Source organism: Lethenteron reissneri, chromosome 8 (assembly GCF_015708825.2).
Source record: "Lethenteron reissneri isolate LAM-NWPU_2019-01 chromosome 8, ASM1570882v1, whole genome shotgun sequence".
NCBI classification, from domain to species: Eukaryota; Metazoa; Chordata; class Hyperoartia; order Petromyzontiformes; family Petromyzontidae; genus Lethenteron; species Lethenteron reissneri.
Window position 1 is genome coordinate 5,420,023 of NC_083786.1, and position 20,292 is coordinate 5,440,314.

A 20,292-nucleotide genomic window follows, 5' to 3' on the forward strand; every position below is an offset into this window, starting at 1 on the left:
AGCCAAAAACGGTTCAGAACCACTGGTTTAGGCCACCAATTCCAAGTTAATAAATGTGGCTGTCCGAACAGACACCTGCAGCCCTCGACTCATCAGTACATGTTCACAAGCTATGGGGGTCTCCAGTGTAAAGCCACTGCATATAGAAGCTCCCAGAGGTACAAGGCAGCAGTGAAGAACTCTGCATTTAGGTTTAAAACTGGAAGAATGAGTCCAAGGTTCCACTTCCACTGATTCTATTCACACCTCGAAGTACAAATTGGAAACATTTTCTCAATATCTGAGCGGCCTGTTTTTATAGTTCTGTAATGTGGTTGTTTTTGCTGTAATTTTATTTAGAGGTTCTGACATCCCAAATGACCCATCCCTCGTGAACCCACGACCCTCATGACCCCAAGTGCCACGTGACCCCACAATTCCCCCATGACCCCACGACTCCCCCATGACCTCTGCTCACGCAACTCAGTGTACGCAGGACGCAATCTCAGCTCGGTTCTTTATTCACGGGGAGAGCGCGCGGCCCCCATGCGGCACGCACGGAGCGGTCCGTGGCCACGGGACCCGATACAGGCGTAGGGCTTCCACAGGGAGGCACAGGGGCTCAGTCTGGGAGATTGGCTAAAGGGTTAAGTTCGGGCCAGAGGGCGGCCCAAGTCTCACTTCTGCGTGTCACGATGGCATCGAGCCGGTACAGCAGGAGCCGTTTTATGATGGCCGGCGGAGGGTGCACTGGCCCGCATGGCGAAGGGGGGTTTGGTGGGAGGGGGGTCTTGGCTCGGGCAGACGAAAGGATGGGAGGCTGGCTCGGAGACCGGGGAACTGGGAAGGGGGATGTGGGTCCCGGCCATGTGATCACCGCTTTGGGGGGAGGGGATCGGGGACAGTGCGGCAGCCCACGTCTCGGGCAAGTGGGCAGGGGAGACAGGGCAAGGGTCAACGGATACACGGCACGACAGCCAATATTAAGAATATAACAAAGGGCGGTGGATGGGAGGAATGGAGCAAAAGTGGACTGGGGGCAAAAGTGGACTGGGAGCATGGCACACGAGGCAGTGGAAAGGGGGCAGTGGGCACAGTCATTGCCAAAGGGCAAAAAAGGGGAAAGGGCAGCAGGCACTCCTCACGTGCCGCCCCAGGGTCGTGGATGGGAGCCCGGGGCCTCGGTCACCCACCCCACAGCGACGGCATCACAGCTCAAGCTCGGGTACACAGGTACTCACAGGTACTCAGTACTCACCACCACCTCTACAGCGCTAGCACTAGCTCTACCAAAACAGCAGCGACGCGGGCAGTCACAGCGACATTCACCAAGTAGATACCGCGTGTGTGCGTGCGTGTGCATCACATTTTGGACAATACATACGTGTTTCATAAATAAGACAAACAACATTGATTCATTATAGCAAATTATCATTATACAGTAATTATAGGAATCCTAAGTTCCTTTGCGACAAGGCGGTCAGCTCGGCGTGTCCCCACGGTTCAGTCCTGGGAAGGGAGAGGGAAGAGGGAGACAAGAGAGGGGAGAGACAGAGAATGTGACTCCACCAACACCATCGCAGCAGTCCTCCTGTGTGACCCCCCCCCCCCAACATGACCCGTGCATCCCTCCTCCGTTCGCATGGCACCTGTGTTCCAAAAAAATCCATGATCCCACATAACACCTGCGGAGTCCCTGTCCCTCCCCCATCCACCATGCCAAAGGTACCCTCCCTGCATGACCCGTGTCCTCTCCCTCAGCTCACGTGACCAGTGCCCCCTCCCGCCCCGCGTGGCGCACCTCCTCGGAGCTGCTCTCGTACTTCATGACATCGGAGGGAGGGGGAGGGGCCCCGTCGCGGCTTTGCCGCTTCTCGGCCTTCACCATGCGCTCGTTGAGGATGTCGGCCACGCGGGTCTGGTGCACAAAGTCCAGCACCTGTGTGCAGCAGCCGCAGCAGCACCAGCAGCATCCGCAGCAGCAGCATCGGCAGCAGCATCGGCAGCAGCAGCATCGGCGGCAGCAGCAGCGGCGGCAGCAGCAGCGGCGGTAGCAGCAGCGGCAGCAGCAGCAGCACCAGCAGCATCCACAGCAGCCGCAGCAGCAGCACCAGCAGCATCCGCAGCCGCAGCAGCAGCACCAGCAGCATCACCAGCAGCATCCGCAGCCAGCAGCAGCGGCGGCAGAAGCAGCGGCGGCAGCAGCAGCGGCGAAAGCAGCAATCGCAGCGAACAAGCACGTGCACACACGTGCAACACATGCGCACGGGTGCGTGACAACAGGTACACATTCACACACGCACAACAAATACACGCACACACACGCGAACACACGTGCACAGGTGTGCGTACTCACAGTTACACGATCACACACATCCCCACCACAATCACGTGCGCGTGAACGGTATACATCCATTCACACACAAGATCACACACACACCCACACGCTTACGCCTCAAATAAATTCACAGCCCAATGGCAATTGCACTCACAGATGACGAGGCGGCCAGAAACCAAAGGCGGGGGAGTGACTCCTCTCTTGACCTCGTTTTCGACCTCTTTTCCAACCTTTCTCTCGTCCCCTTACCCGACCCCCTCTCGAGAACCCTCTCTCGACCCCTTGCCCGACCCCTTGCCCGACCCCTTGTCCGACCCCTTGCCCAAGCCGTTCAATCTCCGGGGAGTTCCGGGGGCTCACCTGTTTGCGCGAGTGAGAGGCAAACTCCTCGAGCGTCTCGGCCGCCTCCAGTTTCCCCTGCCGCCGGTAGAGAGCTCCCAGGTTCTTCAAAGTCGTGGCCAGAGTTGGGCTGTACGCACGCACACGCCGCGAGTATCAAGTCAACGATCCCCCGTATAGCCTGAACAGAATAAAGGAGCAAGTGCTGTTTGCGAGCAGCTATGAAGCAGAGGTCGCAAACGAGTTTTGATTCCTTACCCGTACCCGTACCCGGCCGCACTAGGGTCGCAAATGGGTACCCGTACCCGGCCGGGTACGGGTAGCCGTTCCCTACCCTACCCGAAATGAGTGACAAACGGTTACTCACCAGTGACTCACGGCCTACCCGTACCCGGCCGCACCAGGGTCGCGAACGGGTACGGGTAGCCGGGTATCGGGTAGGGTACGGGTATCGGGTACCCGGTTGCAACCTCTGCTATGAAGGCTGGCATGGGATGCAAGGGGGTGGGAGGCCACACCGCAACAGGTACTCTAAAATTAAAGGCTGAGATGACCTCGGGGAGGCCCGGGACTGGTTCAGATATTTGCCATTGTTATTGGTCGTCAACAGAAATCGAACTCAGGCGATTCTTGCTGCGAGGCACCAGTGGTATCACGACACCATCCTGCCACCAATTAGAGGTGAAAGGCTGAGGTGAGGGAGTTGAGGTTGGAATGTGTAACAGACCTGGGGTCAATTATAACTCAATCAAGTGCAGTCCTGTCAGCTGAAGTGAAGGTGACTGCACTTCGATTGCACTCGTTCCGAACGAGCCTCTTGCAATGCGGATGAGCCCAAGGGCTGTTGCATGGGATGCACCTGTTGATGCTGCAGGTGCGGTACCACCCGTTTTCCTTCACGGCATTCCAGCCCTTGCCCTGGCGCACGGCACCGTCAGCCACACACACACACACAAAGACAAAGTCAAAGATCCCCCATATAGCCTTAACAGGCTTTTAGGGCAAGTGCTGTTAGCGAGCATCTATGACGGCCGAAACGGAAAACGAGGGTTGTGGGTGGCCAGTACCACGCCTGGCCGCCATTGTCTCCCTAGTGGGGATGTTTACACACAGTACCAGGTACAGCAAAACCTTGGATTGCGAGCATAATTCGTTCCGGAAACGTGTTTGTAATCCAAAGCACTCGTATATCAGTGGTGATCACGTGACGCTCGGCAAACAAAGCGTATATACATACTACTCGTATTGCAAGACCTCGCTCGTTTATCAAATTAATATTTATTTTAAAATTTTGCTCGTCTTGCAAAACACTTGCAGACCAAGTTACTCGCAATCCAAGGTTTTACTGTATTTCTTTGAGGCCCAGTTGACCTAGAGGAGGCCCAGGACCAATTCAGATAGCCATTACTGGTGTTGGCCATGAGCAGAAATCGAACTCGGATTGGCAGGTTTGTTGTGCAGTGCACAAACCGCTACGCCACCGTTCCCCACACAGACACGCGCACACGATCCACGGTGCCATGCGTCGCAGCGATCATATGCGTGTGTTGTGCTGCAATATGTGTGTTGTGCCGCTGTGTGTGTGTTATGCCACTGTGTGTGTGTGTTGTGCCATGTCTGGCTGCGCACCTTTGTCTCCTCGCGCTCCTCCGCATGCATCCAGATGGGTTTGTTTTCTCCTGCAGGAGCCACAGGGCAGCGCCACCCAACACAAGCACGGCGCCCAGAGTGAGCACACCACAACACCTGCCGTTCTCACTTCTCACACACAACCAGCACTACACCCAACCCTAACCCAACCTTCACGCTAATCGAACCCTAACCCGTAACCAAACAATGCTCCCACCGCTCAGCTACACCCACTCTAGCATTCCCACTGAGCTCTACCCATGCAGATTGACCCTCGCCTTCACCCAAAGCCTCGCCCCGAGCTCTACTCCGAGCCTCACCGAGCGTGGCGTGGCTTTTTACCGTTAATGGCGCCGAACTCGCGCTCGTGAGCCCGAGTGAGGATCTCCTTGTACAGCGCCTCCGCTGCCTTGTACTTGCCCTGCTTCAGGAAGCAGGATGCCTGCAGCGCACACACATTCACATGTACTCACACACACGCGCGTGTACTCACACAACCGCACACACACGTGTGCTCACACAACCGCACACACACACGTGTGCTCACACGAGCACACACACATACGTGTACCCGCACGCACCAGGTTGTTCTTGGTCTTGGCCACATTGGGGTCGTCGGGGCCCAGCCTCCCCTCATAGATGTCGAGCGCGCGCTGGTAGTAGTGCTCCACCTCTCCATACTTGCTCTGATTCTGGCAGAGCAGCGCCAGGTTGTTCAGCTGCTTTGCCACGTCCGGGTGGTCCTTACCTAGCGCCTACACACAAAGACAAAGGTCCCCCATGTAGCCCATGCAAACTGTTGGAGCAACTGCTGTCGAATTTCATCGAAGGCCGGCACAGTGCACCTACGAGGGGTGGGTGTGGCCAGCGCTGCGCCGGGCCGCCTGCGTCTCCCTGACTTTTACACACCGCAGCAGACACTCGTGTTGAGGCTGGGATGACTGACGGGACGTGTGCTGGACTGGTTCGGATATCCAGCACTGATGTTGGCCGTGAGTGAAAATCAATCTCGGGTCATCAGGTTCACAGCGCAGCTTGCTTATCACTACGCCACTGCTCCCCACACACGCGCACACACTAACGCACAAGCATTCGCACACGTACACATGCAGATTCACGCATGCACACACTCGCACAAACGCACGCACACACTTATTCCACACGCGTGCACCTACCTTCTCGCGGATCTCCAGGGCCTTCTTGCAGAGCGGCTCGGCCTCCTTGTACTTGCCGCGCTTGCCATAGAGCACGGCCAGGTTGTTGAGGGTGGCCGCCACCTGCAGGGATACGGGGCCCACAGTAGGTGAGCGCGTATGGTGGGGCCTGTGTGTGTGATGGTGAGTGCGTATGTGTGCGTATGTGATCGTATGCGTGTGAGATGGAGTCTGTGTATGGGAGCGGTAGTGCAGCGGTTAGCATGCTGCGCCATGAACCCGGTGACCTGAGTTCGATTCCCGCTCACGGCCAACACCAGTGACGATTATCTAAACTGGTCCTGGGCCTCCCCTAGGTCCACTCAACCTCAAAATGAGTGCCTGGTGCAGTGTATAAACATCACCACTAGGGAGACAATGGCGGCCAGGTGTGGTCCTAGCCACCCACCCCCTCGCGTACCGTCCTTCATAGGTGCCTGCTAACAACATTTGCCACAAAAATCTGGTAAGGCGACATGGGGGATCTCTGTCTTTGTTTGGTTGTGGTGGTGGTGGAGGACTACGGTACTCACGGCTGGGTGATCTTTTCCAAGGGTTTTTTCCCGGATGGCGAGGGCATCGTTCAGCATCTTGGCAGCCTCCTTGTACATGTTCTGATCCCTGGGCGGCGACATGAGCAAAATACAGTCATACCTCGGTATACGACCGCTTTGGAATAGGTCGTATTTGGTATACGTCGTGTTTTGACGAGAAAAAAATGTCTTGGGATACGACGTCTTGCTTGGGATATGACGCGCTTGCTAGAAGTTGTATGGGTCGGGATGAGTCACCGCGTACAGTACCCGCGTACACAACACTGTTACAGCTCTTTGTGTGGAATGACCAGACAATGTCACACTTCAGGAACATTCTTAGAAGAAGGCAAAAACAAACTTCAATGGGCAGGTTTTTAGTAAAACTCAAACCTGGTGAGCCTCAAACAGGTCCAAGTCAAGAAAAAAAGACAGAAAAGAGAAAGAAAAATCCCAGAATTTCAGCTTCCTGAAGTTTTAATGGAAGGGGGACTCTCCTTCCAAAAAATAACATCTCCTCCTCCTCCCTTCCTCACCACCATCCTTGTAGGCTATCAACTCCTCTCAGCAAGGTAAAGTGATGTTACATTTTATTTTTATTTAAAGTTCTTTTAATGTATTTATGCATTTATTTTAATTTATGTGCATTGTAGTAATAAGTAGTGTCTAAATTATTTTATACAACCCCATTAATGTATAATATGCCATATAAAATATCATTTCTTATACTCTGGAATGGATTATTTCCTTTCCCTTTATTTCTTATGGGAAAAATGTGTTTGGTATTCGTCATTTTCGGTACAAGTCCTACCTTCTGGAACGAATTAACGACATATACCGAGGTACCACTGTATACCAACAGCACGTTGTGTGTGTGTGCGCATGTTACGAGGCGTGTGCGTGCGTGTGTTGGTGTTACGAGTCGTGCTTCACCGGTAGACGAGAGCCAGGATGTTGAGCATGGTGGCCACGTCCGGGTGGTCGTGGCCGCTCGTCTTCTCCAGGTCCTCGAGCGCCTGCTTGCAGAGCGGCACGGCCACCTCGTAGCGGCCCTGCGATGCGTACTGGATCACCAGGTTGTGGAGTGTCTTGAGCCGCGCCGGGATCTCGTAACCAGCCTGGAGCGCGCCCACCGATGCCGCACTGCTCACGTGCACTGCAGGGCCACGCACACAGGCATGCATGTCACAAACACGCATGCATACGTGCATGCGCGTGCATGCGAGTGAGGCCAGTTTGTGAGCTCACCTTGGTCGCTGAGGGACTCCTCCCCACGGAAGAGCTCGTCCAGAGTTCCCCGTGAGCACACGGAGTCCTTGTCGTCCTGCAATGCACACACAAAGGCCAAGATCCCCCGAGAGTTTAAACAGACTCTTGGGACAAATGCTGTTAGCAGGCACGGCACACGAATGGGTGTGTGGCTAGCACCACGCTCGCCACCTTTGCTGCCTCACTGCTGATGTTTACACATTGCACCAGGTACTCATTTGAGGCTAAGTCGATCTAGGAGAAGCCCACGACCACTTTAGATATTGATCACCTAAAGTTGGTGGTGAGTGGGAATCGAACTCGGGTTGCCTGGTTGGTAGCACAGCACACTAATCGCTACACTACCACTCCTGTATACACATATACTCGGACAAACCCAGACACACGTACATCCACAAATACCGGTGTGACGTAGCTCGTGTAGTTTGGCCAGGATAGTGTAGCAGCAGCGAGCGGTGTGGCCGAAAAACAATGTGGCTACAATGATGTGTCCAGTGCAGCTGTAACAATATGGGTGGGGGGTAATGTAGCCACAGCGGTGTTGCAGGGACGGTGCGGTGAGGCTCACCGAGGGAGAGAGGTCATCGTCGTATTTGCGCATCTGGCTCATGAACTCCAGGTGCTTCTTCTCCTCCTCGAGCTGCGCCACGGCCTGCTCGCTGCGCTGCAGCTTCTGCTGCGTGCCGGCCAGCTCGTCGCGCAGCCACTGGTTCTCCTGGCACAGGCGCCGCACCTGTGCTCGCAGCTTCTGCTTCTCCGACTCCATCGAGTTCAGGTGGTTTGTCAGCGCCATCATCACCTGGGGTGGGCAGCGCGAGAGGCTCGAGAGCGCAGACTGGAAACACGAGCTGGCGTCGGCCCGAGTCAGGCTTGCCTGCCCTGCCGGCCAATCCAACTGTCTTTTAGTTCCCCTGACTACTCACCCACTCACCCAAACTTACGCCTACCTGCTCACCCCACAGTCCACCAGCCCATTCGCCCACTCGTCAACTTGCACTCCCGTCTGCCCACTCGCAGATTCTCTCATTCACCTGCCCGCTCACTCCACAGCCCATTCGCCCACTCGCTCGTCCAATCGCTCGGCCGCTTGTCCCGCAAGCCCTCACCTGCGCCTCCCCAAGCCCCAAGTCGATCATGTCGAGGCTCTTTTTGACGAGCTGCGTCTTCTCGGTGACGACGTCATCATCCTCATCTCCGTCCTCATCGCGGTTGTGCCCACGCACCGTGGCAGCGTGGTGCGGACGTGCCAGCGCCTCCAGCAGTGTGTGCAGCAGCAGCGTGTGCTCCCCACGCAGCGCCTCCAGCCCCTGCATGACGGTGCGCGTGCCCGACAGGATCTCCTCTTGCGACAGGCGGCTGGGCCGCTCCTCGCGCACCAACACCACGGTCGACATGGCCTCGGCGTCAGCTGCACTGCACCGCACTGGCACCGAGGGTACCACCGTTACCGTAACATCAGGGCAGCAGGGTGGCACGGTGGCAACACTTGAGCCTCACAACAAAAATGGCCTGGGTTTGAAATATATCACCCCCCTGTTCTGCAGAGTGTGTATGTGGGTGAGCGCTACAGTGAGTGTCTGAATGAGTGTGTGAGTGCGTGCGTGTATGTATGTGCACGCGCGGGTGTGTGTGTGAGTTTGAGTGAGTGGAGTTTGTATGTGCTCCCCCTGTTCCTAATAGAGTTTTTTCTGGGTTCTCTGGTTTCTTCCCATAGCTAAAACAAAAGCACAATTTAACTGTTATTGGACAATATATCCCAATGCTGAAAATTAACCTGCAAATACTCAACTGGCATTACAAATACCAAAAACATCAGCCCCTCCTGCGAAAACTTAACAGGACCTTCCTGAAAATGAGTCTTGAGACTCAGCGAGACTTTCCTAGGAAAATGAGTGGAATAATAATAACCAGCAAAGACAAAGATCCCCCGTATAGCCACAACAGACTTTTTGGGGCAAGTGCTGTTAGCAAGCACCTATAAAGGCCGGCACGGCACACGGAGGGGGGTTTGTGGCCAGAACCACACCCGGCCACCTTTGTCTCCCGAGTGGCAATGTTTACACACCGCACTAGGTACTCATTTTAGTCGACCGAGGGGAATCCCAGGACCGGTTTAGATAATATAATCGTCACTGGTGCCGGACGACAGCGGGAATCGACGGGTCGCCGGGTTCGTAGCGCGGCGTGAGCTAACCGCTACACTACCGCTCCCCACATCACCACCACATTCACCAGCACCCACGCCAACACAATCACCACCACCATCAGCACTACCATCAGTAGCCATCATCATCACAAGTATCGACCGCAGCCGACGCCCTTCCCGGGCGCTGTCCCCGCTCTCCCAGCCCCATCGGCGCTTCCTCGCGTCGAGCATCGATCCCTCGCCCCCACCCCCCTTGCTCCCCCGTCCCCCCCCCCAAGGTCATGACATCACTCGGCTCTTTTTAGCGAAAGACGCTCAGAGCCACAAGCAGAACACTAACACTGATTCGAACTCTAACCCTATCTCTAACCATAACTCTAGCCTAATCCTAACCCGTACGATAATCCCAATTACGGTATACCCTAACGCCAACATTATTCAGCTGTATATCTAACCATGACTCGATCTCTTATTCTATCCCGAGCCATAAATTTCCCTCTAACCCGACCACAAACCCCGACAGCCTACAACACTAACTCTAACGCTGGTTCTACTGGACAGTATTTGTAATCTACCTCTATGACCCCTAGCCCCCGCTACCACTCACTCTAACCCGAATCGAACTCCCACTCACAGCCCTGACCCCGACTCGAACTCGAACCCACACGGCTCAGAGGCGCGCGTCTCCCAAGCGTCACGACGCTGCTTATGCTGATGAAACCTCCAGCCGAGCCACAGCCTCCCTGCACCCTGCCTCCTCCTCTTGCACCCCACCTCCCAGCACCACCCTGCCTCCCTCGGGGCTCCCCACTTCCCTGGACTCCACCTCCTGCACCGAGTTTCCTCCTGAACCCACCTCCTGCACCCCACCTCCTGCACCCCACCTCCTGCACCCCACCTCCTGCACCCCACCTCCTGCACCCCACCTCCTGCACCCCAGCTCCTGCACCCCACCTCCTGCACCCCACCTCCTGCACCCCACCTCCTGCACCCCACCTCCTGCACCGAGTTTCTTCCTGCACCCCAGCTCCTGCACCCCACCTCCTGCACCCCAGCTCCCTGGACTCCACCTCCTGCACCCCACTTCCCTGGACTCCACCTCCTGCACCGAGTGTCCTCCTGGACCCCACAGCTCCCTGCACCCCACCTCTCCCTGCACAGCACATCCATGCACCCCACCCCCCAGAGCCATCGCACACCACAGATGATCAGTCCATGGGACCCCTGCGTTATGGATGCCACCAATCACATTAATCAGTTACATCCCGTGAACACATCACACAACACACACAACACACACAACACGCACGCTGTATTCACAACGTGAACACATCACACAATACACATACAACACAAACATTGTTCACACACGATATGTACTCAATTTCACACACACACAGTACACATACGTAACACACACACGTGCACACAAAACATACACGTTAAAGCACACACTACGCACCCATCAAAAGATGTACACAATGAATGGATAATGAACGTACACACACAGTGCACATACCATGAGCACACATTATATAATACATTATATATACAGTAATAATAAACACATACACATTGCACACAAAGATCCCCCCGTATAGCCTGAACAGATTGTTAGGGCAAGTGCTGTTAGCGAGCACCTATGAAGGCCGACAGGGCACACGAGGGGGTGGGTGGCCAGCACCACACCCTCCCGCCTTTGTCTCCCGAGCGACGATGTTTACACACCGCACCAGGTACTCGATTGAGGCCGAGTCGACCTAGGGGAGGCCCGCGACCGGTTCAAATAATCATCACTGGTGGTGGCCGTGAGCGGGAATTGAACCCGGGGGGTTGCCGGGTTTGTAGCGCAGCGCGCTAACCACTCCCCACATTACACACAATGCACACACTACACACACACTACACACACACACAATACACACACTACACACACTACACACACACTACACACACTACACACACACTACACACACACAATACACACACACACTGATCACTACGTACAATGCACCAACACCCCGCCCACACACATAGCACAACACACCGCCTACACACACTACACACACCGCCTACACACAATACACACACACACTACACACCCACCGCCCACACACACAGTACACACACACCGCCCACACACACAGTACACAACACACCGCCCACACACACAGTACACAACACACCGCCCACACACACAGTACACACACACCGCCCACACACACTACACACACACCGCCCACACACACACTACACACACCGCCCACACACACAGTACACAACACACCGCCCACACACACAGTACACACACACCGCCCACACACACTACACACACACCGCCCACACACACACTACACACACACCGCCCACACACACAGTACACACACACCGCCCACACGCACTACACACACACCACCCACACACACAGTACACAAACACCGCCCACACACACACTACACACACACCGCCCACACACACAGTACACACACACCGCCCACACACACAGTACACAACACACCGCCCACACACACAGTACACAACACACCTCCCACACACACTACACACACACACTACACACACACCGCCCACACACACAGTACACAACACACCGCCCACACACACAGTACACAACACACCGCCCACACACACAGTACACACACACCGCCCACACACACTACACACACACCGCCCACACACACAGTACACACACACCGCCCACACACACACTACACACACACCGCCCACACACACAGTACACACACACCGCCCACACACACTACACACACACCACCCACACACACAGTACACACACACCGCCCACACACACACTACACACACACCGCCCACACACACAGTACACACACACCGCCCACACACACAGTACACAACACACCGCCCACACACACAGTACACAACACACCTCCCACACACACTACACACACACACTACACACACACTACACACACACTACACACACAGTACACACACATCACACACACACCGCCCACACACTGAACACTACGTACAATGCTCCAACACACACTGGACACTGCGTACAAAGCACCAACACACCGCCCACACACACTAAACAACACAAACTATACACACACAGCACAACACACCGCCCACACACAGTGCACGACCCACACACTACACCCACTGGACACACACACACACACTGCCCACACACACCACACACCCTGGACACACACACGACACATACACCACACGCACTGGACACACACGACACACACCGCACACCCACTGGACACACACACACACGACACACACACGACACACACTTCCCACACACACCACACCCCACACCCACTGGACACACAAACACACGACACCCCACACCCACTGGACACACACACACGACACTTACACCACACACACTGCCCACACCCCAGACCCACTGGACACACACTGCCCACACACACCACACGCCCTGGACACACACACACACACGACACCCCACACCCACTGGACACACACACACGACACATATACCACACCCACTGCCCACACTCCAGACCCACTGGACACACACTGCCCACACACACCACACGCCCTAGACACACACACACGACACCCCATACCCACTGGACACACACACACGACACATACACCACACACACACGACACACACTTCCCACACACACCACACCCCACACCCACTGGACACACACACACACGACACCCCACACCCACTGGACACACACACACGACACATACACCACACCCACTGCCCACACCCCAGACCCACTGGACACACACTGCCCACACACACCACACGCCCTGGACACACACACCACCCCTACACACTCCGCACTGCCCACACCGATGCGGCGCTGCCCGCCCCTGCGCTCTCTACTGCAGAGGCCGCGGCCTCCTCCTCCCGTCCCCGACTCGAGATCCACGCAGCGCGGAGGAGCGAGGAGGAGAGACAAAGGCGGCCCCCACCTCTGCACAGGAATCGCAGCTCCTCTAGAGCCGAGCCCGCGGATCCATCCAAACACGGCCACGTTACTCCGTTTTCTCGTGTCCCGTTACACCGGTGACGTTACCCCTGGACCCCGTAAGCGCAGAGCTCGGAGCGCTGGCAAGGCAGCTGCTGATAGCGGTGATAGCGGTGATACTGATGAGTCTGGGGGGTGATACTGATGAGGCTGGGGGTGAAGCTGGGGGGTGATACTGATGAGGCTGGGGGGTGATTCTGGTGAGGCTGGGGGGTGAGGCTGGTGAGGCTGGGGGGGGGGTGATTCTAGTGAGGCTGGGGGGTGATTCTGGTGAGCCTGGGGGGTGATTCTGGTGAGGTTGGGGGGTGATACTGGTGAGGTTGGGGGGTGATACTGGTGAGGTTGGGGGGTGATTCTGGTGAGGCTGGGGGGTGATTCTGGTGAGGTTGGGGGTGATACTGGTGAGGTTGGGGGGTGATTCTGGTAAGGTTGGGGGGTGATTCTGGTGAGGCTGGGGGGTGATTCTGGTGAGGCTGGGGGGTGATTCTGGTGAGGCTGGGGGGTGATACTGGTGAGGCTGGTGAGGCTGGGGGGTGATTCTGGTGAGGCTGGGGGGTGATTCTGGTGAGGCTGGGGGGTGATTCTGGTGAGGCTGGGGGGTGATTCTGGTGAGGCTGGGGGGTGATTCTGATGAGGTTGGGGGTGATTCTGGTGAAGCTGGGGGGTGAGGCTGGGGGGGGGGGGTGATTCTGGTGAGGCTGGGAGGTGATTCTGGTGAGGTTGGGGGTGATTCTGGTGAAGCTGGAGGGTGAGGCTGGGGGGGGGTGATTCTGGTGAGGCTGGGAGGTGATTCTGGTGAGGTTGGGGGTGATTCTGGTGAAGCTGGGGGGTGAGGCTGGGGGGGGGGGGTGATTCTGGTGAGGCTGGGGGGTGAGGCTGGTGATGCTGGGGGGTGAGGCTGGTGAGACTGGGGGGTGATTCTGGTGAGGCTGGGGGGTGAGGCTGGTGATGCTGGGGGGTGAGGCTGGTGAGGCTGGGGGGTGATTCTGGTGAGGTTGGGGGGTGATTCTGGTGAGGCTGGGGGGTGATTCTGGTGAGGCTGGGGGGTGATTCTGTTGAGGCTGGGGGGTGATTCTGGTGAGGCTGGGGGGTGATTCTGGTGAGGCTGGGGGGTGATTCTGGTGAGGCTGGGGGTGATTCTGGTGAGGCTGGGGGTGATTCTGGTGAGGCTGGGGGTGATTCTGTTGAGGCTGGGGGGTGATTCTGGTGAAGCTGGGGGGTGATTCTGGTGAGGCTGGGGGGTGATTCTGGTGAGGCTGGGGGTGATTCTGGTGAGGCTGGGGGTGATTCTGGTGAGGCTGGGGGTGATTCTGGTGAGGCTGGGGGTGATTCTGGTGAGGCTGGGGGGTGATTCTGGTGAGGCTGGGGGTGATTCTGGTGAGGCTGGGGGGTGATTCTGGTGAGGCTGGGGGTGATTCTGGTGAGGCTGGGGGGTGATTCTGGTGAGGCTGGGGGTGATGCTGCTACCGCTGATGCTGTCGCTGCTGCTGCCGTCTCGCCCGGGCGTCGGAGCTGATGCGCATGCGGCGCGGGTGGCGTCACGGGGAACGGGAAGCGAGGGATGGGGAGTGGGGATGATGGGGAGTGGGGGTGATGGTGGGGGGTGGGGGTTAGGGGGGGCTCTCATGCAGGACCCCCCCCGCATCCACACAATCCCCCCCCCCCAACGCAGCCGCGAGATAACACAAGGGGCGAGGTACCCCCCCCCCCGCCACATGCACCTCGCACACGGAGACAAAGACACCCCCATTATAGCCTGAACAGATTCTTAAGGCAAGTGCTGTTCGCAAGCACCTAAGACACGCGAGGGGATGGGTGGCCAACACCACGCCCGGCCGCCTTTTTCTCCCCAGTGATTGTTTTACACACCAAACCAGGCACTCATTTGAGGCCGAGTTGATCTAGGGGAGGCCCAGAACAGGTTCAGATGAACCGTCACTGATGCTCGGATTGCCGGGTTCGTAGCACGACACCTCCCCACGCTCCACACACACCACGACAGCCGCAACACGCGACCATTTAAACCTGAGACGCGGCCACAACGCACGCACAGCACCACGTGCCCGTGCACAACCTCCACCGCTGTGCACAACAACGCGAAACCTCCACCCCCACCGCACCCTACAGCCACAACCACACACCCTAATACGCACCCACACTCATCCACACACCAATACAAAGCCACACACACCTCGATACGCAGCACCTACCCCCACAAGCTCCCCGACGCACACCGCTGCAGCCGCGCAGCAGGACACCTGCACCCGCCTTGCGCAAGGGGGAAACGCAGCCGCGGTGACGTCATCGCAGCGCTCTCCGCTCTCAGGCTGCAGCCTCCACGAGACCCCCCCCAATCCCTCTCCCCATCCCCCTCCTCCCATCCCTCTCCCCCCCAATCCCTCTCCTATCTCCCTCTCCCCCCCATCCCTCTCCCATCTCCCCCCTCCCCATCTCCCCCCCTCCCCCATCCCTCTCCCATCTCCCCTCTCCCCCATCTCCCCTCTCCCCCCATCCCTCTCTCCCCCCATCCCTCTTTCCCCCCATCCCCTCTCCCCCCATCCCTCTCCCATCTCCCCCCTCTCCCCCATCCCCCCATCTCTCTCCCATCTCCCCCCTCCCCCCATCCCCCCATCCCTCTCCCCCTCCCCCTCCCTCCTTCCCAAGCCCCCCCCAGCCTCCCCCCAAAGCCCTCTCTTCCAAATCCCCCTCCCCAAAGCCCCCTCCCGGGGGGGCACGGTGCTGTCTGCCTTACGGCCACTCCGCATTTCCCGCCCAGGCGCTCACACAGCGCTGCAGCTGCTGGGGACACCCAACAACCCCTGTGCCACTGTCCATGTGTGTGCCCATGTGCCACTGTTCCTGTTTCACTACCACGTGTGTCACTGTCCCTGCGTCTGTCCCTGCGTCTACCCGTGTCCCTGTGTCACTCTGCCTGTGTGTGTATCCGTGTCACTGCCCTTTGTGTCACTGTCGTGCCTAGCCCTGTATCTACCCGTGTCCCTATGCCACGACCCCATGTCCATGTGTCACGACCTTTGGTGTCACTGTCATTGTCCTTGAGTCTATCCCTGTGTCTACGCGTGTCCCTGTGTCACGATGCTTGTGTGTGTATCCGTGTCACTACCATTTGTGTCACTGCTATGTCTATCCCTGTATCTACGTGTCCCTGTGCCACTACCCCATGTCCATGTGTCACTACGTGTGGTATCAATCTCCTTGTGGCTATCCCTATGTATCTGCCCGTATCCCTGTGTCACTGTCCGTTATCCCTGTATCACTACCCTTGGTCTCACTGTCCTTGCATCTATCTATCTTTGTTTAACCCCGTATCCCTGTGCCACTAACCACCCCGTGTGTCAGTCTCCCGTGCGTTTGTGTCACTGCTCGCCGCGTCTTTCTCCCCGAAATCCGAGCTCTTATAGGAGATGAAAAATCATGAAATCACTACTCAGTTCAGCGGCGCGGACAGAGCTGGGGTGGCAACGGGGGCACGACACTCACAGAGACACAGCGACATGTTGCTCAATTTCCAGACCACCAATTCAACAGAGCCATTCCCCTAGCGCCATGGACGTCAGTGTCCAGGATCAATCCCTGCATCTCTTTCCAAGGCTCATCGGGAGAGTGACCGCCTCGCAATCGGAAGGCTGCGAGTTCAAATCTTGGTTGAGGCTGGTTGAGGCAAACCTTCATCCCGACGGGGTCGATAAAGTAACGACCACTTTTGGGGAGAGACAACAGTGGTTGTCCCATGCATAGACTGGGCCCCGACATAGGAATGTGGAATTTCCATCACTGGTTATGTAGGGCTGTAAACAGGAGATGAGTTTCGATGCCTCCACGATCATTTGAGCAGCAAGAAGTCACCTTGGCCCTTAACTTGCCATGGCTGTGTAATAACCCTGTGTAATAAGACACCCAAAACCCCACACCAAGCAGCTTCGAATCTGCTCGGCACAAAACTCGGTAGGTGCCATCAACCATCGTCAGGCCATCGCCAATTCATCACCCACGAGCATAATTAATCATCACTCATTACCACCAGCTTATCAGCAGATATTACCAACATTACCAACTGATCAACATCAACTCTAGATTTGAAGTTTTCGTGACTGTAAGGATTCCTACTCTTTGTTTTTTTCGGTAAAGTCACGTAGGTAAACAAATTAAACTCCTCGCCAACCAATATTACCCGACATCACTCAATATCACCAGGACATCATCATCACGAGACAACACAACCATCGTTCTATCACCTGCCGTTACTCAAAATTATGAGCCACCACTCAATGTTGTCAGCCAACACCCATCACCAGAAAAAAATCCAATATCGCTATCCCAGGCCCATCAACATCCATGCTCATCACCACGCCGCCCCTCCTCGTCTCACTCAACATTACAGAGACACGAAACATTAATGACGAGGGCCAGGGCACGGCCACCACCGCGACACAGCAGAGGGGCCCTGTCGGTTCAATCGAATCACGACAATCACCAACTTACCAACATCGCCGCCACCACCACCACCAACATTTAATCTACGGGTGAAATTATATATTACTAGTACGACTACATAATGGATATAATTATCACCACCACATTTACTATCATCACCATAAACTACCAACTTCATTACCACGATCATCATCGCCATCACCGCACGCGCTTTGTGTGATTGGGCAGGTGAGCGGATCTCATTGCGGTGCTCGTTGGCGCATTAACGGGCAAACCATCATCACCATCATCACCACATCATCACTGCCAACATCATAATTCCCATCACCACCACATCATCACTGCCACATCATCACCATCAGCACCACATCATCACCACCACATCATCACTGCCACATCATCACTGCCAACATCATAATTCACATCACCATCGTCACTGCTCATTATCAACAACCATCGCTAACATCACCACCACCATCACGACCAACAATCACCATCACGAACATCAGCACGAACATCATCACTACTAATATCACGAACATCACTAGCAACATCATTACCGTCACTCTAACCACCACTACCCATCATCACAACCATCATCATCATCAATATGATCTGCAATAATACCACCACCACCATTACTACCAACCATCATCAATACCATCAACATCACCATCATCATCACCACCACCATCACTACCAACAATCACCATCACGAACATCACCGCGAACATCACTAGCAACATCATTACCATCACTCTAACCACCACTACCCATCATCACAACCATCATCATCATCAATACGATCTGCAATAATACCACCACCATTCCTACCAACCATCATCATCAATACCATCAGCATCGACATCACCATCACGAACATCACCACGAACATCACTAGCAACATCATTAACGTCACTTTAACCACCACTACCCATCATCACAACCATCATCATCATCAATACGATCTGCAATAATACCACCACCATTCCTACCAACCATCATCATCAATACCATCAGCATCGACATCACCATCACCACCACCATCACTACCAACAATCACCATCACGAACATCACTAGCAACATCATTACCGTCACTCTAACCACCACGACCCATCATCACAACCATCACTACCGTCATCATCAATACCATCAGCATCGACATCACCATCACCATCATCCCCCCCCCCCCACGGCACCTACCCACGGCTGCAGGATTTGTGGCCGCCCTGGACTCACTTCGCGCGCCCGCAAGACGCCACGCGCAATGCCGAGGGTATCGAGTGGTGTCACGGTGGTGGTTAACGCGGTAACGGGGTTGCTAGGGTAACGGGGTTGCTCGGGTAACGGGGGTAGCGATGGAAACGCGCAGAGCTCCGTGCGCTCCCGGCTCGGCCGCTCGGCTACTGCGTGACGTCATCCCAGCGTGCCCCGCGTCGGGGTCACGGTTCGCCTCGTGGAGCTCGTGGTGCCAGATCGAGGGCACCGGGGCCCATGTCCCATGTTCCCCCCCCCCCCCCCCTTATCTCACGTCCACCTCCTCGGACGCTCTGTAATTCTCATCAGCTGGCCAAGGCGTTCCACCATCTATGGTGGTGCTCGGCCTAAGCAAGCTTAGCAAAAGCTAATGACTCCTATTGGATCGGATGCCCCAGAGGTATCACCTGCATTATCTAATGAAAACCCAATTATCATAAATACACTCATGAATCCCCTAATCTCTATCGTGTCCGAAGATATCTATTTTTTCGCCTTGCTTAATTTCTATCGGTGTGGGAACGAACGGCAGGAAACGTTACACGCACTTCAAAGAGAAGGCTGTACATTTGGGCTAGGGATAAGGGAGCAAAACAGGTCACGCGCAATACGTTCACTCAGCATTTGGAGACGTATTTCAGAAACAACTGGGAAACTGCAAAGCGCGCGTGCGTATACCGAGTCCTCAGGGCAGCTGTTGAACGCGTCCGAAATCACAGGACAGGTGCCCAAGAGGTGCGATTGCTTTTGGAAAGCTGAACTTGGTCATGAAAACACAGCCATGTGCGTCTAGAGGTATTTAATCAGCCCACACACTCCCTGCTGTGACGTATGGATCAGAAGAGTCAAGGCCATTCATGAAAAATACAAATGAAAGGTGCGCAGAGAAGCGTGGAGAGATGCACACTTGGAACGATGAGACGAGCGTGTGGATTAGAGAACGTACACAGGTTAGAGACATCACCCAAACTGTTTAAAAAGTAAGGTTTTGGCAAGACACGTCACAGCTGGAAGGGACAATGGGCAATGGCCAAAAAATAATAATTAAGTGGCAGCTGAGGAATGGAACACATTCGAGAGGGTGTGCAAATGCAGGAAGGATTGTTATAACGCAGGATCGTGGGTGGTAAC

The 20,292-nt window shown here is 55.7% G+C and overlaps 1 protein-coding gene across 7 annotated transcripts; it reads right to left on the reverse strand.

Annotated features, from left to right (window-relative positions):
• Window positions 1-484: 484 nt before the first annotated feature.
• Window positions 485-19,318, reverse strand: LOC133360289 (kinesin light chain 1-like). Of its 7 annotated transcripts, none has more exons than XM_061578956.1 (14): window positions 19,108-19,318; window positions 8,387-8,693; window positions 7,849-8,079; window positions 7,260-7,335; window positions 6,945-7,167; window positions 6,012-6,099; window positions 5,461-5,562; window positions 4,867-5,040; window positions 4,628-4,727; window positions 4,286-4,335; window positions 3,516-3,574; window positions 2,678-2,786; window positions 1,781-1,918; window positions 485-1,488 (listed from the first exon to the last, which is right to left on the reverse strand). In XM_061578956.1, exons 2-14 carry the CDS (start codon window positions 8,672-8,674, stop codon window positions 1,483-1,485), a joined length of 1,644 nt encoding a protein of 547 aa, XP_061434940.1. In that variant the 5' UTR covers window positions 8,675-8,693; window positions 19,108-19,318; the 3' UTR covers window positions 485-1,482. The 7 variants fall into 7 exon arrangements, with proteins under 7 accessions (XP_061434940.1, XP_061434926.1, XP_061434919.1 ...); XM_061578942.1 differs by lacking the exon at window positions 19,108-19,318 and adding an exon at window positions 15,659-15,783 and having other exon boundaries at window positions 1,781-1,897; XM_061578935.1 differs by lacking the exon at window positions 19,108-19,318 and adding an exon at window positions 15,659-15,783.
• Between the last annotated feature and the right edge of the window lie 974 nt (window positions 19,319-20,292).

Coding starts and splice junctions, on each gene's coding strand:
- LOC133360289 (XM_061578935.1), bottom strand. CDS start 15,753: ATGACGTCACCGCGGCTGCGTTTCCCCCTTGCGCAAGGCGGGTGCAGG. Junction 7,168..7,259: donor GGAGTCCCTCAGCGACCAAG/GTGAGCTCACAA, acceptor GTGGCCCTGCAG/TGCACGTGAGCAGTGCGGCA. Junction 1,919..2,677: donor CCTCTCACTCGCGCAAACAG/GTGAGCCCCCGG, acceptor TGCTGCACACAG/GTGCTGGACTTTGTGCACCA.